General features: G+C 34.9%; 3 protein-coding genes across 3 annotated transcripts; 1 reads left to right on the forward strand and 2 right to left on the reverse strand.

Moving 5' to 3' along the window:
• Window positions 1–4401: 4401 nt before the first annotated feature.
• LOC9306331 lies at window positions 4402–5347 on the forward strand. Its single transcript, XM_002868177.2, has 2 exons — window positions 4402–5046; window positions 5128–5347. Exons 1-2 carry the CDS (start codon window positions 4609–4611, stop codon window positions 5227–5229), a joined length of 540 nt encoding a protein of 179 aa, XP_002868223.2. The 5' UTR covers window positions 4402–4608; the 3' UTR covers window positions 5230–5347.
• A 79-nt stretch (window positions 5348–5426) lies between these two features.
• Window positions 5427–7436, reverse strand: LOC9304296 (choline-phosphate cytidylyltransferase 2). The gene is made up of 8 exons (XM_002870214.2): window positions 7158–7436; window positions 6943–7056; window positions 6689–6784; window positions 6567–6609; window positions 6320–6475; window positions 6148–6216; window positions 5894–6004; window positions 5427–5794 (listed from the first exon to the last, which is right to left on the reverse strand). Exons 1-8 carry the CDS (start codon window positions 7292–7294, stop codon window positions 5597–5599), a joined length of 924 nt encoding a protein of 307 aa, XP_002870260.1. The 5' UTR covers window positions 7295–7436; the 3' UTR covers window positions 5427–5596.
• A 9471-nt stretch (window positions 7437–16907) lies between these two features.
• On the reverse strand, window positions 16908–17760 carry LOC9306332 (VQ motif-containing protein 22). The gene has a single exon (XM_021018896.1). It carries the CDS (start codon window positions 17703–17705, stop codon window positions 17136–17138), a length of 570 nt encoding a protein of 189 aa, XP_020874555.1. The 5' UTR covers window positions 17706–17760; the 3' UTR covers window positions 16908–17135.
• Between the last annotated feature and the right edge of the window lie 1173 nt (window positions 17761–18933).

Below are 18933 nucleotides of genomic sequence, written 5' to 3' on the forward strand. Positions count from 1 at the left end.
ACCAAATGTTTGCAACCGTTTGTCAAATAAATTAAAGATTGCAAAGATTCATAAAACAAAACCAAAAGATTCGTCAAATAAACCACATGTTGTAACAATTCGATTAAATAGTTACAATTTCATTTAAGTACATTTTAGTAATTAAAATTAAATATATTTATTTATAAAAAGTTACATCAAGAGACACGACTGTAGATAATTAAATGTTATAACAATTTGTAAATTAAACTAAAAGTTGTATTTGTTCGTAAAATAAACTAAATGTTGCAATAATTCAACTAAACGGTTGTACCCGTTTATGAAGAGTTACAATAAAAATATGCATCCGTAGAAGACACTTATTCGGATTACAAACTATTAAAAAAAAAAAAACCGTAAAATATATTTATTAGTTTTTGAAAAAATTAAAAAAAAATTACGATTAAAAATTACAACTATTCATATGAAAGACATTTATTCGGATTATTATTATTATTACATATATTAATTAGATCTCGAGATCTAAAACATAAATCATTTTATTTTATTGTACACACAAAGAGATCGATCTAAGAAAGCCTTGTGAACAAGAAGCCTTTGACTACGACAAAGTTTAGCGGACTGTTGCAACTATAGGTGTGGACTTAAAACTGACTCGGCTCTGGAGCACCCAGCGGAGGCCAAGGCTCGTAGAAGCCTGGAGGAGACGGGGTTACGTTAGGTGGAAGATCGAACTCTCGAGTTGGTGGTCGTGGTCGCTTGACTTGGACTGGTTTTGGAGTATCAAACGGTGGGTTCCAGCCTTCGGGTGAAGGCTTGAAGGTGGAGACTTTCGGTGAAAGCTTGGATAAGAATTTTCCAAAGGGCTTCAAGACATTGAAGCGTTGATGTGGATTTAGTTTCCGAGGAACGGAAGCGTAAGAGACTGCAAAGAAGCCGACTAGTAGAAAGATGAGTACGAAGGAGAGGTTTTGTTTTTTCTCAAGTCCCATCTCTCTAGATAGGATCTTAAGAAACGTGAATTGGTTTCAGAATAAGAAAGTTTGTAGTGAATTCTAAAAGTTTGTTTTATTGCTCCGATGAATATAGTACTTGTTCCCGTGGGCTTCATATATATACATTAGTTCTTAATATAATTGTAGAATTTTTCTAAGAAACTAAACAAGGAAAAAACTAAGTAATTTCCTTTTATCAAATACGTAAACGAGATTGATCTTTCTATTTCTTTGATCAAGACTTTTCTCATTAATTCCCGTGCTTTGCAAATGCTTCGATAAGACATTTATACACGGAATTGTGACTATAATATGGTTCGACATTTTCCACGAAAATGCTAGAAACTTTCGTTATTCACATAAAATTACATATTTTGAAAGGAACTCTCTTCTTTAGGTGTAAGTGCTGAACCTTGTGGTTCAAGACACCCTCGGAAGTGAGAATGGAGTGGAAGTATATATCCAAGACGTTTCAAAAAGAAAAAATATATTGGAATTTACTATCACATAACTGTAAATGATTCACTAATTTTAATTTCTGATATATCGGAATTTTCATAAACAAATTTCTGATATATCGGAATTCATAAATAGGAAACTGTATAACAAGTCTGTTTAGCTGAATTCGAACAGATTTGAAAGAGAGATACAGGTGATATGACTTAGAATTTACACAGTGAAATGCGGGATGATGACCACGCTAGAGAAATAGACACACAACAGTCAGAAACTAAAACGAAACCATTAATACGCTTTTCCATCTTGAAGAATACAAAATTCCATAATTTCCATTGGTCTGTCTTACGTATATGGGCCACCGATCGTTCAAATCGTCATGCGCGTGGGGTTAGTTTAGGACTAAAGGTGCGCTAATGCTTTTTTTGTTATGCGCTTAGAAACGAAATGTTGAAAAACTAATTAGACCCAGATCCATTGTCTCCTAGCCAATTATCTTTTCATTATTGGTTTAAAACTGTATGATAGATGTTATTGACAAGACACAAGAATATTATTTCGTTTTGTTATAAATATTTTTTGGACATTTTTCATACAAAATATAAACAATTAAATATTTTCGTATTTTTAATAAAAGGTAAATTTTCATAATACAATATTTATTGCTTTTTTTTTTTCCTTCAACCATATTTATTGTTTTAGTTACCACCAAAATCCAATAATTTTCATTTTTCAACAACACCACAAAAGTGTTTATAAAAAGATTTCTAAAATTTTATTAATATTATCATTTAGTACCATTTCCTAAATTTCTAGGAACCCTTTCAAAACTTCAAGTTTGTGATAATTTTGAAATCTTTTGAATTTTCTATTAATATGTTTTAAATTGAAAACTTGTTTTGTGGTATTTAAGGGAATTTTCTTTTCATAAAAATACTGACTGCTTATTAAAATTTAATTTTATTAGATATATTTTTATTTGGAAACTTAAATACTTAAATAATTTTTTGTTAAGTCTCTAAAACGATATTTAATATAGATATATATATATATATATATATATATATCTATACTAGTATTTTTGCAGTCACTTTTGAGTCGGGTGGGTAAAATTGTTCGGATACTTTAGATACCCGACCCATTTACAAATTTTGGTCATAAAAAGTTTATTGGATCGGATTATATTTAACCCAACTCATACACCGAATATTCCATATTTAATAATTTAAATATTTAGAAAATTTGATTAAGATTTTGAATTATGATTTTCCTATCATCTTTGTTTAATTTTTTTTAACTGTTTTGAATCATCATATAATACATAAAGTAAAAACAAAATCAATTTTTTTTTCTGCATATACTGTGATTCGAAATTTTAAAAACGGACATATATTATCCAATTGACGAAAATGTGTGTTCAATGTTTTACATCGATTAAAATATTTAGACAATGATTCAGATTCATATCATAATGGCCGGACGAGTTTTGCGGGACGGGTTTTTGAATCAACAATAGTAAAAAGATTAAAATATTATTAATCCGCCGCTTCAATACGGATTAAATTCATATTTTTTTTTAATACCACCAATATTAGACATATTAAATGAATCTCATTTAGAAAAGATTGTATAAAACCAAAAATTGTCCCGTGGTATAATATTACTTAATAAAAATTGTAAACTATAAAATATAAATATCTTAGAAAATGATACAATTTGCAAACTTTTATATATAATAAATAATCGTTAAATTTTAAAAATTACTACTTTTAAAAAACAAATCACGGGACGAGTTAAGAAGTTACATGACGGGTTATATTTCGGAACGAAGTTATATGGTGGACGAGTTTGAATCAATATTTATAAAATTTTAAAATTTCATTAACATGCCGCTTTAATACAGATTAAATCTTCAGTTTATTAAAATATAAATGACTTAGAGAATAATATGATTTGTAAACTTTTATATATAATAAATAATCATTAAATTTTAAAATGAAAATAAATCACGGGACGGGTTAAGAAATTACGGAACGGGTTATATTTCGGAAAGGATTTATATGGCGGACGAATTTGAATCAATATTTATAAATATCATTAACATGCCGCTTTAATACGGGTTAAATCCTCAGTTTATTAACAATTGTCTCGTGGACTCGTGGTATACCGTTACTTAATAACAATTATAAACTATATAATATAAATAAATATTTTATAAGGAGATACAATTTACAAAATATTTTTATATTAACTTTAAAAATAAATCATCCCGCGGTGTACCGCGGGTTAAAATCTAGTATATATATATAAACCTATAATAACATTTATTGTGAAATGGAGGAAGTAGTTTGTAAAATTATGGAGAAAAAAGAAAAACTTAAAATGTTTCAAATCTCAAATCAATTAAGGGAAATTGTTAAAAATGCCCCTTTTGGTGTGCTCCTTTTCAAAAATGCCCCTTTTAGATGTCTATTTTTAAAAATGCCCCTTTTTAAATTTGAAATTTTTATAAAGTTTTATTAGGTTTATAAGGTACTTATGGATTGTAACTACTACTTGAAGACTCGATCCAAGTATTTATAAGGTTTTATAAGTTGTTTTTAAAGGTTTTACAAGTTATTTTAAAGGATTTTTAAGGTTTTTCAAAGGTTTTACAAGATATTTTAAAGGTTTTTAAAAGTATTTAAAATGCATTTATAAAGTATTTATAAGATTTTAGATACATAGAAATGTAGTTTGTGTATGTTTTAATAATGTTATATACATATTTGGGTAAATCTTATATTTTTAAGAACATTGTTTATAAGGTTTTAAAAAAGGAGTATTTTTGAAAAATGGCATTGAAAAAGGGCATTTTTGCAAAAACTTCATCAATTAATTATAATTACTCCTTAGTATCCGAAAATTGCTTCCTTAGTCCATTTGGATTGAATCTGAATACTGTAACGGTAAGACTTGAATAAATATTAAAATCTTAAGATTCGGCCGTGCGGCACTGTACAATGTTATCCAGCGCCGATCGCAATCTAAGTCTTGCAACGGTAACTTTTCGGCATAAACTCACAATTTAATCCAATTATTACCTGACACGTGTCCCACATCCGACCCCAACGGTCGTCTTTCTTCTTCATCATCCTTTGACCCAAAATATAAAAAGACAGAACACAAAACTCAGAAAATGCAACAACAAAAAAAAAAAATATCTGAAACAAAAATGGTGAATCAAAGATATCTACAAGAAGAAGAAGAAGAAGAAGAAAAGGAGAATTATCCTCTTATTACAACCAAAGTAGTTGAGTATTTGCAGCCAGTAATGTGTCGAGAGCTTCTCTGCAAATTTCCAGATAACTCTGCTTTCGGATTTGACTACACACAGAGCTCTCTTTGGTCTCCTCTCTTGCCTCGAAATTACGCTAGTCCTTCAGATCTAGACTCCGACAGTTGCGTTTGTCGGAATCTTAAGCTTGGAGAGTTTCAAGTAGGCAAGAAGAAGAAGATGAAGATGTCAATGAAGAAGAAGAACAAGAAGAAGAGTAAATTACTGAAATTAGACATAACTTCGATGAAGAATGATGATGATTCTCCTAAAATTGGTTGCTTTCCTATTCATACCAAGGTATGTTACATGGATAATGTTCTCTGTTTTTATCATATAGTTTTGTTAATCTTTATAATAGATGTGATTATTATTGTTTAGGGATGGAATGGTGTGTTAAAGGCAGCTTCAAAACATTTCAAGAAACCGAAAAAGAAGAGAGATTCAGTGGCTGATGCTAAGCTACTCGACTTCAAATGCTAAGATTATATCCACATTAATTTTAATTTGATTTGTTTGTTCTATCCTTTTAAGTATTCAACATTACTATATCGTTGATGAGTTGATTCAATTTGTTTATTAAAAAAAAATTGGTCTTGAATTGAGCTGTTTCGATTTATGGTCTCTATGTAATCATATGGAGTGTTTGATCATAGATATCAACTTGTGATGCATTTGAGTCTTAGAAACAAGTAGCGACTAGCGATTGTGAAGCAGAGTTTGATGTACAGTTGAATAAACAAGCCTGGTGCCAATACAGTTGAATAAACAAGCCTAATGCCATTACAGGTGGAATCTAGTAGATTTTGGTTCTGTATCTGGAAATACTTGAATCATGAGCCAAAATCTCTCATTTCTTTACTGATTCAATCCCCTTGTTGCTCACATTTAAGCAATCTTCATGGTCATGTTGCGTCTCCTCTCCTTCTGAGATTTGTTCATCGTCATTGTTTTCGGAAATTGTTAGTCCATTTTGAAGCAAGCGTCGGTTCTCTTCTGATTCTTGCCTCATTAGTCGTTGCTGGATCCCATCTCTGATGGCTGTTCCCTGAGAAAAAACTCACTCAACCAGATATTAGCGACTAAGATATTTCATGTTTCGGAATCACAAATGTTGAGAATCATTCCTTTTTCTTATGCTGCTTACCATTTTATGACAACCTTCCTCAAACATTTCAAGAAATCCGGCCACCCAACGATCAGCGTTTTCAAGCCACTCATCATGGTGCATCCCAGCGGTTTTTGCTACGGTTTGTATCTGCCAAAGGGAAAAAGATTCAGGATTCAGAAGTTACACAATGAGCGATTCTAACACCATTCTTAGCTAAACATTTCTGCACTTGTTCTGTGTAAACACTAATACAAGCCGTGCATCAAAGGATGTACATGATAGATTCACACCTTTTCTTGTTGTTCTTTCACTTTCTCTTGTAATTTCTTCAATCTCATGTTCACTCTAAGCCTCTTCTCCTGTTTGTATAGTAAATAAGCCCATAACATGTTAGTTGGATACACCATTATCATCACATCAATCAGATATTGGTTATCGACGAGAAAAGAATGAAGACCGTACCTTAACGAAACTAACACCGAGTTCTTCTCTTGAATATCCTCGGTCCAGATTACGCAACACATACTGGTTATAATCCTTCACTATTCTCATGATTATATCTGATGTCGATATCCCCTCTGTTCGTTTAGTTTCTTTAAACTTCCCAATCGACTTTACCTTCACAAAATCAACTCCAAACATTCACGAATCAGAAGAGATAACAAAGTCAGTACCAAAGGAAGAAGAACATCTCTACATTGATACTTACAAACTCGTAAACATCGTTTCCAGCTCCAGTCGCATCCGCATAGCTATTAAAACAAACACAAACCACAGATCATTAACCTGCTTCAAATTGCTAATTCTCTAATGGAAATAACCGAATCTTACGGAAGAGCATCGTGAGCTACGTAATCTATCTTATGCTTATCAAGAAACTCTGTAGTAAGAACCCATGGAGCATCTGGAATCACTTCATCAACCCACCTATTAACATAACACCATTACAACCAAGTGTCAATAGCTTAATTAGTAAAGACTCTCATCCAAAGCCTAGAGGTCGTCGGTTCGAGTGACGCTTGGTAGGGGACCATACAAACAAACAAAAAAAACCGAAAGAAACTATAATAGCAATTAAACATTACTTGCAATGTCGGAGAGATTCGTATCGTTCAGATTCCGTCATCACAGTCTTCCCCTTGAATTTGTTGGTAATTTCATCATTGCAGCATCCAACAAGCAGATACGTGTTCGGAAACCTAATTTTCCAAAAATTGAATCACAAATCACAAATTCACAACCCTAATTTCTCAATTCCGGCGAAATCGAAGAAAAGAAACAAAAGGAAATTGGTACAGACGATTTCTTGGCTTGTTCGATGGCACGAGCGTGACCGAAATGGAACAAATCGTAGATCCCATCAGCGTAGACTCTAACAGGTCGATCTGAAGATGAGCTCTCTCCTCCTGAGACCTTGTTCTCACCATTAACGCTCATTTCTTCTTCTTCTTCTTCCTCCTTGAGAATTTTTGGGTTTGGTTAAATGTTGTTGTTATCTTTAAGTTTCTATGGCTTTCCCTCCAATCGCGCGGTTTCTAATTTGGCTTCTTTCTTTTTTTCTCAGTTTTTTTTTTTTTCTAATCAGACTTTTCATTTTTTTTTTTTTTTTTTTCGGCAAGACTTTTCATTTTTTTGCAACCCAAAATAAATTGTTATTGTTGTAAAACTTGTTGTTCTATTAATTAATGAATGAGGTTTCGATACATATATATACATGATAAGGGGAGACAAATCCCCATTGGGACTAGTAAACCCTAAAGCCCAAAAGCCCACTAAGTACAATATAGGCCGTCATAAGGAGAATCTTCAAGAACATGGACATGGGCCTTCTAGGATATGGATTAGGCCCACGGTTATGGAGTCCATCCAATATGTGATTTATAACACTCCCCCTTGGATGACATAACCGTGTAGATGCCAAAGGATCTCAGTAATACGCTTGGGGATGCTGCCTCATTAAAACCTTACCAGGAAAACCCATTGGGACAAAACCATGGTTAAGAAAAAAGAGTACAACACGTATTACTCCCCCTGATTTGGTCATCCCTGTAAGTCCTTAAGTCTCCGCATTCCAATTTGATGCGTGAGCTTCTTCAATGTCGATGTTGGTAATGCCTTGGTGAAGAGATCGACTGAGTTGTCGCTGGATCGAACTTGTACCACTCGAACTTCTCCATCCTTTTGCAAGTCATGCGTGAAGAAGAACTTTGTTAGAATGTGCTTCGTCCGATCTCCCTTGATGTAGCCGTCCTTGAGCTGAGCGATACAGGCTGTGTTGTCTCCTCATATGATGGTCTTTGATGTTGTAGTAGCTGCGCCTTGAAGAAGGCTGCCTACGTACCCTTGGAAGGGATCAAGCCACACGTAGTTCCTATTTATTGACCATGCCATAATCTGATTTTACCTGCATCAGCAAAACAAACTAAACCAAAGCAAACTAGACATTCTTTGGTTAGATCAGTATAGAATAAAACCCAAATAAACAAACATATGAAGAATAGAATTTAAAATTTAACCAAACCTTCCTTCAAACCTTTCTAGTGCCTTTGGGTTGATCATGAACTAAATTTAGACAAAGGAGGTTCACGGCAAAACATATGTCTGGTCTAGTGTGGCTAGCCAAGTACATTAACGCTCCTATGGCACTGAGGTAGTTCAGGACCGAGAACTTCTTCCTCATCCTTCTTTGGACCGAATGGATCACTATCCAATCCGAGGCTTCTCACCACCATTGGGCTGCTCAATGGGTGGGCCTGGTCCATATTAAATCTCTTGAGTACTTTTTCAGTATATGCCTTTTGATGCACAAGGATTCCATTATTCACGTACTCAAGTTGCAATCCCAAACAGAATTTTGTCTTGCCTAGGTCTTTCATCTCGAATTCTTTCTTTAGATATTCGACTGTTTGGGCGATTTCCCCAGAGGTTCCAAGGATGTTCAAATCATCCACATATACTGCTATTATCACAAACCCTTTGTTTGCAAATTTCTTTATGAAGATACATGGACTGATGGGATCATTCTTATAACCTTCTCTGACTAGGTACTCGCTTAATCTATTGTACCACATGCGTCCACTTTGTTTCAGTCCATAAAGCGATTTGTTCAGCCTTATGCAGTATTGGTCTCGAGACCCTTTTTTATCTTTATCTTTGAGCTCAATACCCTCTGGTAATCTCATATATATTATCCAGTGGACTTATATAAATATGCAGGCATTACATCCATTAGCCGCAAATCAAGTCTTTTTCTTTATATAGCCAGACTTAGCAAAATTTAAATGTCTTAGCATCCACCACAGGGAAGTATGTTTCTTCATAATCTATCCCCGGTCTTTGTGAGAATCCTTGTGCTATAAGCCGTGCCTTATATCTCACGCTTTATTATTCTCATTTCTCTTTCTCACAAAGACCCACTTGTGTCCTACTGGTTTTATCCCTGAACTTAACTCCACGTTTATGGCTTCTTTCCATTTTAGCCAATCTGATCTTTGAGTGCACTCTAATATAGACGTGGGTTCATGATCCTCATTCATTTCAAGTGCTACCTTATATGCAAATATTTCATCGATGTCGACATCTTTGCGGTTCCATTTTATTCCAGACATGATATAATTTATTGAGATCTCATTATTATCTATCCCTTCAGGACCATGAGGATTGGCGTCCCAAATCTCTCTATTCGGTTCCTTAGGGTCTGCCGCGGCCATGTCTATGGTTTCCTAACCTCGTTTCCTACTGCACCTTTCTTTGATTTTCGAGGATTTTTATCTTTGGAACCTATTGGTCTACCACGTTTCTTTCGTGTGTTAGACTCGGTAGCAATTTCATTGATTCCCTTTTGGATATCAATACGTACTGGTGCATTACAAGCTGGTATGTACGTTTTTGTAACTTTCTTTGGGTCAGCAAAGGAATCTGGCAATTGATTAGCTAGCTTTTCAAATGTATAATCTTATGGACCTCTGATTCTCATGCCAGAGTCCGAGGATCTTGCCAATTTAAGGATGTTTGATTCCATTATATTTCTTTTATTGCTTTACCCAGCTTGTTCATCTCTCCACCTAAAGTAGGAAACTCGGATTCATTAAAATGACAATCAGCGTATCTAGCCTTAAATAGATCACCCGTAGTTGGCTCTAGATACTTAATAATGGTGGGAGAATCAAATCCAACATATATTCCCATCCTCCTTTGAGGTCCCATCTTTGTTCTATGTGGTGGAGCAATCGGTACATATATGGCACACCCGAAAGTCTTTAGATGGGATATGTCTGGCTCATGACCCATGAGTAATTGGGATGGTGAATATCTATTTTCACTAGATGGCCTTATGCGTATAAGCTCTGATGCATGTAAAACAGCGTGTCTCCAAGCGGCTACAGGAAGCTTCGACCTCATGAGTAATGGTCGAGCTATCAATTGAATTCGTTTAATGAAGGATTCCGCTAATCCATTCTGTGTATGTACATGTGCTACGGGATGTTCCACACTTACCCCCATGGACATACAGTAGTCATTAAACGCTTGGGACGTGAATTCACCGGCATTGTCTAGACGTATAGTCTTAAGCGGAAAATCTGGAAAGTGAGCTCGCAGTCTTATTATCTGGGCCAATAACCTAGCAAACACTTGGTTTCTTGTAGATAGGAGACAAACATGCGACCATCTTGTCGATGCATCAATGAGGACCATACATATATCTCCTTGTATCCTTTCCAGAAATTTTAAGGTCTCTTTATTTACCTTAGCCGGTGATGGCCTTATAATGAGTTTCCCTTGTGAACATGCTTCACACGTGAGATTCTTAGGGATAACTCTTTTCTCTCTTAGGGTGTGCCCCTTTGAATTAGTTATTAGTTTACGCATTATACTATGACCCGGATGGCCAAGCCGGTTATGCCATAAAGTGAATTTCTCGATGAACTCTTTGTTCATTGCCATATTTGCTTCGATCATATCGATTTTAGCATAGTAGAGACCAGTGGATAATGCGGGTATAGTCTCTAGGACTTTCTTATGTCCTTGGGTGATCTATTTGTTCCCTTCACCCTTTGTTTCAATATGGAAACCATTCAATCTTATATCTTTGAAACTTAATAAGCTCCTCTTCGAGCTGGGTGAATATAAGGCATCGCTTAGTTCAAGATGCGTACCATTTTGGTAATAGAATATGGGCTTGGCCGTAGCCCTCAATAAGATTTGCTATACCCGCTAAGTGCTAATATTGGCATTTTTCATTATGAGATTTAGGAAAATATCTCTTATCTTTTGTGTGGCTCCACTATCCACCACAATTATGTTCTTGTCCTCGGCCATTTCTTATATGGACAAGAATCATGTTCTAAACATAAAATAATATAAAATAAATTCAAGCAAATAACAATCAATAAACACATAAAATGCAAAGAAAAACATAGAGGTTTTGATGTCGAAGTAAGATTTATCAACTTGATTCTTTTAGGCAATCAGAAGTCTCATACTCTATTAGATCATCTTGATCATGTTCACCATCTTTATATACCAAATGGGCTTTAGGATCCTTCCCGTTTACACTCTCTTTATAGAGGTCACAACGATGTTTGGAAGTCCTACATATCTTAGCCCAATTGTTTCCCATTCCATATCTATGGCATACTCATTTGGTCGAGTGTTGTGGTTTGGAAATACCACATCGTCCTCGCCCTCGACTACGGCCGGAATTGGGTCTACATCCACGGTTATAGTGGTTCCCACGGCCGGATGAGTTATAGTGGCCACAACCACGTCCTTTCAATACCACATCTATGGCATACTCATTTGGTCGAGTGTTGTGGTTTGGAAATACCACATCGTCCTCGCCCTCGACCACGGCCGGAATTGGGTCTACATCCACGGTTATAGTGGTTCCCACGGCCGGATGAGTTATAGTGGCCACAACCACGTCCTTTTGACTTTAGGATAATCTTAGTATCCATTGCCCATTTTAAATAATTATCTCCTAAGAGATTTAGGGTAGTAAAGTATAAGTTGTAATTCAACATCTACAAGGAAAAGTTTTGAGTCAAAATCATGTAATCGTTAGTGTCATGCGGTATTTGAGACCGAACCATGAATCGATTTACTTAGGGATTTGACTTTTCCTTTTTTCTTTAGAATTAACTTTCCCTTTTCCTTTTAGGATTAAATTTCCTCTTTTGCTTAGGATTAGGGTTTTCCTATTTCACTTAGGATTTAAGATTTTTTTTTTAAGATTTTCTTTTTGATTAGGATTTAGAAATTTTTCTATTTCTTAAGGTTTTCCTATCTTGAATAGGTTTTAGGAAGTTCCTAATTTAATTAGGATTTTAGGGTTTTAAGATTTCCTATTTTAATGAGGATTTAGGGTTGTTAAGATTTCCTATTATCCCTAAGATTTTAGGATTTGTTTTAGGATTATCTTTTCTAAGTTTTTCTAGGGTTCATGCGATTTTTAGTTTTTAGGGTTTTTAACAACTTATGCATGTAATCAAGAAAACAATCAATCTAACAACCTAAACAACCTCAAGCAAGCCGATTTATACTTATGGAATTTTCGGATTAATTCTGATTTAATTTTAGGGTTTTAGGCTTTTAAAGTTTCGGCCTTAGTTTAAGTATTTTCGATTTGCGATTTTAGGTTTAGATAATTAAAACTTCTCTAGCAACTTAGGCGAGTTTAGCTTAAGCGATAATCAACTTTTCTAGCAACCTAAACGAGTCAAACAATCGAGCAAACAAGCAATCAGATCAAGCAAGCAATCGAATCATACAAGCAAAGCAATCACTTAATCAATCATCATTCGTTTTAGAGTTTCTCTTTGCTTAACTTTCAAGTTCAATTGTTGGTTCTTTAGCTTTAGGGTTTTGATGTTACTTTACACCTTATGGGGTTGTATGGACTAGAACCGGAAGCTAAAGACCTCGGTAACTCACGCTGCTGCAACGAACCGCAAACAGTACCACGATGAACAGTACCGCGATGAACAGTGTCACGATGAACAGTGCAGCGATGAACAGTGTCGCGATGAACAGTGTCGGCGATGAACTGTGCCGCGATGAATAGTGTCGGTGATGAACAGTGTCGGCGTGAACAGTACCGCGATTTTTAGGGTTAGGGTTATGGAGTCCATCCAATATGTGATTTATAACAGTTATCTCGCATTCACATTTAAAGCCAAAAAGTGATAGACGTTAATTTTGTAAAATATATAATTGAGAGATGGTGAGTGCATAGGTCGGCAATGTTTGAACACTGATACTAGTTGGTATTTATTTTTAATATATAGTTTTTTTCGTCAGCCATATAAGATATATTAATGGTTTTGGTAAACATATTAATCAAAAATCATAATGATTTGAAAGAAGTCACGGGTATAAAGAATATTTGAGCCCAATAGGATACTAGTGCTCTTCGATTGCATGGGGACATGTTGGCCCGGGTACACGTAACACGTACAGGTGGTTGTTGTATATGGTGTGCGTCAAATTGTGTCGTCCATGTTATTACTATGTGAACATGTGCTAGATCTATTGATTTATATAGGAAGAGAGTATAAAAGTGTAAAGAGTATAAAGTAAAGATGATACCGAGATTGTTAACAGGGTTCGATTAATTAACAACCTACATTCCTAAAACTAAGTCTAGAAATCATTCACTAGAAAAAACCGCAACCTACAATTTTTATATGGCACCCACCACTTTTTTCTAGAATTACAATGATAAAAGATTACCACTAATTGTCTTTTCTTACTAGTGTAGATCTTCAACAAAACAGCTAAGCATACTCTTGTAATGCCTGAACACGCCAGTACTTCAGCGTCTTCTCCGACGACTATAATTTCCTTAAAGTGCTTAGGGTTGGGTTTCTATCTTCCATTATTTCATATCATATATGACGATCTAACCCGGACTATGTATAATGGGTTTGGACTGCCCTTATTACTACAATTTAGGAGATATTCGTTTATGTTTTCCTACATTTTTGCGGATATGTACTAACTATTTATATATAGGGACAATCGTATTACTGTTCAAAAAAATTCCTATCTCTTGAAGATTTTTCACTTTAGGTTCTTTAGATATTCAATGTAGGTTTTGGATCTGCTAAGGAGAAGCGGTAGTGAGTGAGGTTCGGCTCTATCCTGGGAGAAGAGAAGTTTCGTGGTCAAGTCCAGTCAAGGTCGAGGACATCTGTGGATTTGGAAGAGAGAATTTTCACGGCTTAATTGTCGCTTTAGTCGTTGCAGCTACGGCAGAAGTCATTGGAGATAAGTGGATTTTGTTGAGTGTCTCGGTGATTAATTGTAGATCCCTAGGATTTCTTAAATGGCAGTCATGGATTCTAGTTTCTGGGTATTTGATTGAACCATCAACCTCTGAAACTGTTACCATTTAGCTTCCACCGGACCGGGCTGAGGTGGTTTTTGCTCAAAGTATATGGGGATCGCTAGATCTCGAAGGAGGGGTGTTAGATATGAGATTGTTCAGGATCTGACAGAGAAGAGTCGGTTTGTCGATCATGTTTTAATTTCGGAGGTTTGTAGCGGATTAGACGGTTCGTAAGAAAGAGATCATAAAAAAAATTGGAATACCTCCGTCGATGGCTCCGATCTAACATTGATGCCATGAAGTCTTGGATATTGTATTCGCCGGTCTAGTGCTTCGGGTTCTTTGCTTCTGGTTATCACCAGGCTCCGATCTTTTTCTCTGTTGATGGCACCAAACTCCGGAAACTTTTTTTTTAACTGTTTTTCATTTATAAAAACCCAAAACCTAACTTAATTTGAGGAGGCGCATTTTATATAAAAAAAAAAAAAAAACTCATTTAAAGGAGGCAATAGGAATTTGAAGATAAGGATTAGTGTGTCCAATTAAAAACTTTTCTCTCTCTTAACTCACCCTCATCTTTCAGAGAGAGAAAAAGTGTCCAGTTTAGCCGGAATCTTCTTCCGGTTTTTTTTTGTTTTTTGTTCTTCCGATCTTCCCTTATCTATAGATCGGATCTGCTTTCCGCTTTGGCGGATTAATCTTTGGTTTATTTTAGCTTGTTTTCTTTTAGTTTGGTTTTTTAGTTTTATCATCTATCTACAATTGTCTTAATTTCTAATCCCGCTAGTTATCAACTGGTTCTCTTTTGATTATACGTCGGCTTAACTCTTGCTTAAACGATGGAGTAATATCTTCGTCAAAAATTCTTCGTTAGTTTACGAAGTTTGACCTCAATTGTTAGGTCATAAGGCGGAGCTTCTATCTTTGAGATTTGGGGTTAAGAAGCAGAGGATCTGAATTCTCTAATTGCCAAGACGCTTGCGACGTTCCTAGTTGATGAAGCGGTTTAAAATTGTAGAAGGATTTTCAAGTGGATCTTCTGGGTGGTGAAGCGGTGATGAGATGGAGATGAACGGAGCCTTCGGTGAAAGGTTGTCGGCAAAAGCATCACATGCATACCACACAAGTGTACTAAGCTGGATTTTAATGTATAAATTATTCCTAGATATTTTTGTGTTTTACTTTTAATATGTTAAAGTCCAGCCTGTTGGGCTTAATCTCGAAATCCACTTGTATTACTCTTTATGGGATTTTCCATATATGGAATTTGGACGACAAAAAAAAAAAAAAAAAAAAACTCATTTTAATGGTAAAAATGCTTTTAGGAAAAGAAAAATAAATTGTTATTCACACAACTTTTGAGTAAGTACGATGCCGTAACAGTTTTTTCTTTTCTTTTTTGGTTTAATACAATGCAGTAAGTTACTACCAGTAACTTAATATTTTTGCTATTTACTTATATCAAAACTTCTTCTTCCTTGCCATTTCGTAAATAAACTCTTAGCCGTTTGTATTTTCTTCTTCTTCTTCTTTTTGTTTCCGTCTCTTACGTCAGTTCTATCTTTTTCATACTTGAAACCCCAAAAAAGTTCTGGTGGGCCGAAAATGAAAACCAAGCTAGAATGAACCAATTTGAATTTCAGTTCAAAGTTCTAATTCGGTTCGGGTTCTTTCAAAACCGACTAAAGGAAAGCAAAAACCAAATAATTGACATATCCGAACGGTTCCCATCATATATAAAAAAGCTCGGCAGATCTCCGGATTGCCACCATTAAAAATCGTGCGACAAAAAGTATGGAAGTGTAATAGTAATTAGTAAGCAAGCAAACATTTTTCACATTTTTTTTCAATAAAAAAAAAAAAAAATACATTTTTCACATTTTCCCCAGAGAAAGTATAAGTTTAAATATGGACCATTCATCCCCCCGTCTCTAACCCTTTTTTTTGTTACTCGTTTTTTATGTGATACTAAAGGGAAAAAGAAGAAGAAAAGAGAAAAGCATGCACGTGAGATTCTTCACATGTTGGTAGCCTACCTTCACCTTTCCCTAGTTTCTCAACGAAAAGCAACGGCGACGTAATATTTATTCAATTATTCCTCACTTCTCTTTCTTTAGAGAAAATTCTTCATTAAATTGAAAAGCCAACTAAGATTTTTCTTAAAAGTTAATCATCATATGGAAGGAAAAAGGAAAAGACAATTCATATAGACCTTTCCATGTACAAGTTAGTTTCACACACCAATGCAACCAAATCATGGATACATATAGTTTAAAAAATAAGACCTTCTAATCGAATTTATGTATATATCATGACACTCATACAGTGATCTTAAGTTAAATTTTAAATTGTTTCGTTATTATAAAATACTCTATCAAATGAGTACATTTCATTCGGGATATATATAAAACTTATATGAAATTATACTAACGATTGTTTTTATCCATAAAAGTATGAATGCTCATAACAAGTCGATGTCCTTTATGAAACTTAGAGTTATGTATCAATGATCCCAGAGGATAGTTTGAACAAGTTGTTCGAATACAAGTAAACTATGAACATCACAATGTATAATTTTGCAGTCGAAAAATTATGAATAACTTTTTATTCATAACCTTTTACCAAAAAAAAAAAAAAAATTATGAATAACTTTATCCATATCATGTGATCACGTTTGAGTACATTTGTTCCCAAAGCCACTTAAAAATTGACGATCTCTCATTTCGGTAAATGCTATTTAAGTTTATTCAATTTATGCGTCCACAAAGTCCTCAAAATATGAAAAATAAATAAACACAACTAAAGAAAATTACAATAGTCAAAGTTTTCATTCTGCTACAAACAAAGTCAGTATACCTAACATTTCTTCCTTTATGTTTTTTTTTCCTCGAAATAGGTAAAAATTAGAAAGAAAAAAAAAACATTTCTAAAGAATAATTCACCGTTTCCTCATTGCAACCATGAAGCAATATTGCTATTTGTCTCCGAAGACGGAGCATAACCTCCTCCTCCTCCACCGTCTTTACTCTCATCCGCCGCTACAAAACCATTGGAAACCACCGCGTTAGGATAGCCAAGAGTACTCACGTGGTTTGACGACGAGAACAAGTACGGTCTATCTTGTTGCGGCAGCTCGTGATGATGAGACGTATGGTTCTGCAAATTAGCGTATTGCCAAGGAGCTTGATAGCCTGAGGAAGAAGCTCCGGCAGTGGGGTCGGACGAGGTGAGACTAAAACCAGACGACGACGAAGACCCGAAAGCCACGGCGGATGGACCGCCGGTGAATTGTTGCACCATGGCTCTGAAGTTGGCTGTGTCGGTGTTGAAAAGTGTAGTAGGTGTACGACGAGAGGCTCTAGACCTCCGACGTGTTGGCTTTGTAACACGGCGACTTTCCGGATTCAGAGGAGAATCAGCTGACGTGGTGGTGGTGGTGGTTGTGACGGTGGAGGTTGCGGTGGTGAAGAAGGTTTGGTTGTTGTAGAAGTGAGACCAGTCGTTGTTAGAGTTGGCCATCTTCTTATTATGCGATATATCAAAGAGGAGCCCTTGTTCAGTATTTATGGACTTTCTCTTCTTATAACTTTTATTTTCTTAAAACTTGTTGATTGGTTCGACTTGGTCAAAGGAAGACCATCTAACAAATCACAGCCGTTGGTTTTGGTTTGTTTTTATGACACGTGGGTTATAAAAAGGATGTCGTCGCCTAATTTTCGATGTTGTCGATTTGCATTTCTCATTTCTCACATACAGTATCGTAATTCTAGAATAAGGTTTTGGATAATTTGACTCTATAACCAACAAAAATTTATAAATTAAGCACTAGAAAAAAAAAGGTGATATTCTTTATAATTTATGTAATAAAGACAGATTTAGTCCTTTTCAATCTCTCTCTCCCTTCTCTCTTTCCATGTCCCTCTCTTATCTCTCTCCTTCTGTTCTTCTCTCCTTCCCTCTCTCTCCACGTCCCTCTCTTCTTTCTCTCTCCCCCTCTCTTCTTTCTCTCTCTCCCCCTCTCTTCTTCCCCTCTCTCTCTTCACGCACCTCTTTTCTCTTTCTTCACGCCTTCATTTTCTTCGTGAGACTGAAAGGACTTTATTGTTTTTCATACACCACATAGATTACTCATTTAATATCCAAGATTATGGTATTATAAATTTAATAACTTTTTCAAAATTGGCTACTTTTGCAAATCATCCTAAGGTTTTTCGTTTAAAATAACTTATCTTGTTTTGCTGTTAACAAATTTAAGTAACAAAATTTAACCAAAAATGTATGGAAAAACGAGGATTTATTTTAAGAGTACTAAATATTTCATTTATCGGTATAATGTCATTATTTACAATCTGATATAAAATAGTGAGGATCATGTTTAGCCAAAAAATAGTTCTTTTTTTTGGTTAAATTTTTTTAAAGATTGAAGTTTGGGAAATTTTTCATTTTTTAATGAGAGAAGATAGTTTTTTTTTTTTTTAATAAAACAGATAGTAATATCTGGTCTAAAATCTATTTTCCTCATTAAAGAAGGGTGTTTTATAGGACGTACATAGTATGTATAAGTAAACTTGATCAAGATTTTGGTCGGGAAGGTCCAAGACAGTTGAGTATTACCACCTATTTTTGTTGTCGTTAGTGATGATAATTGATCAACAAGCGATATTTGATCTTGTTTCGAGGAAATCCACAATACTCACATTTACATATTTCATGTTATTTTGCAAGATAACATTACCTCACCTACTGT

The sequence above is a fragment of the Arabidopsis lyrata genome (assembly GCF_000004255.2).
Source record: "Arabidopsis lyrata subsp. lyrata unplaced genomic scaffold ARALYscaffold_7, whole genome shotgun sequence".
Classification (NCBI taxonomy): Eukaryota; Viridiplantae; Streptophyta; class Magnoliopsida; order Brassicales; family Brassicaceae; genus Arabidopsis; species Arabidopsis lyrata.

Excerpts from the sequence above, each read along its gene's own strand:
- LOC9306331 (XM_002868177.2), top strand. The coding sequence starts at position 4,609 with ATGCAACAACAAAAAAAAAAAATATCTGAAACAAAAATGGTGAATCAA. Across the intron at positions 5,047-5,127 it reads GCTTTCCTATTCATACCAAG|GGATGGAATGGTGTGTTAAA; the intron begins GTATGTTACATG and ends ATTATTGTTTAG.
- LOC9304296 (XM_002870214.2), bottom strand. The coding sequence starts at position 7,294 with ATGAGCGTTAATGGTGAGAACAAGGTCTCAGGAGGAGAGAGCTCATCT. Across the intron at positions 7,057-7,157 it reads ATCGAACAAGCCAAGAAATC|GTTTCCGAACACGTATCTGC; the intron begins GTCTGTACCAAT and ends TTGGAAAATTAG. Across the intron at positions 6,785-6,942 it reads GAATCTCTCCGACATTGCAA|GTGGGTTGATGAAGTGATTC; the intron begins GTAATGTTTAAT and ends TTATGTTAATAG.
- LOC9306332 (XM_021018896.1), bottom strand. The coding sequence starts at position 17,705 with ATGGCCAACTCTAACAACGACTGGTCTCACTTCTACAACAACCAAACC.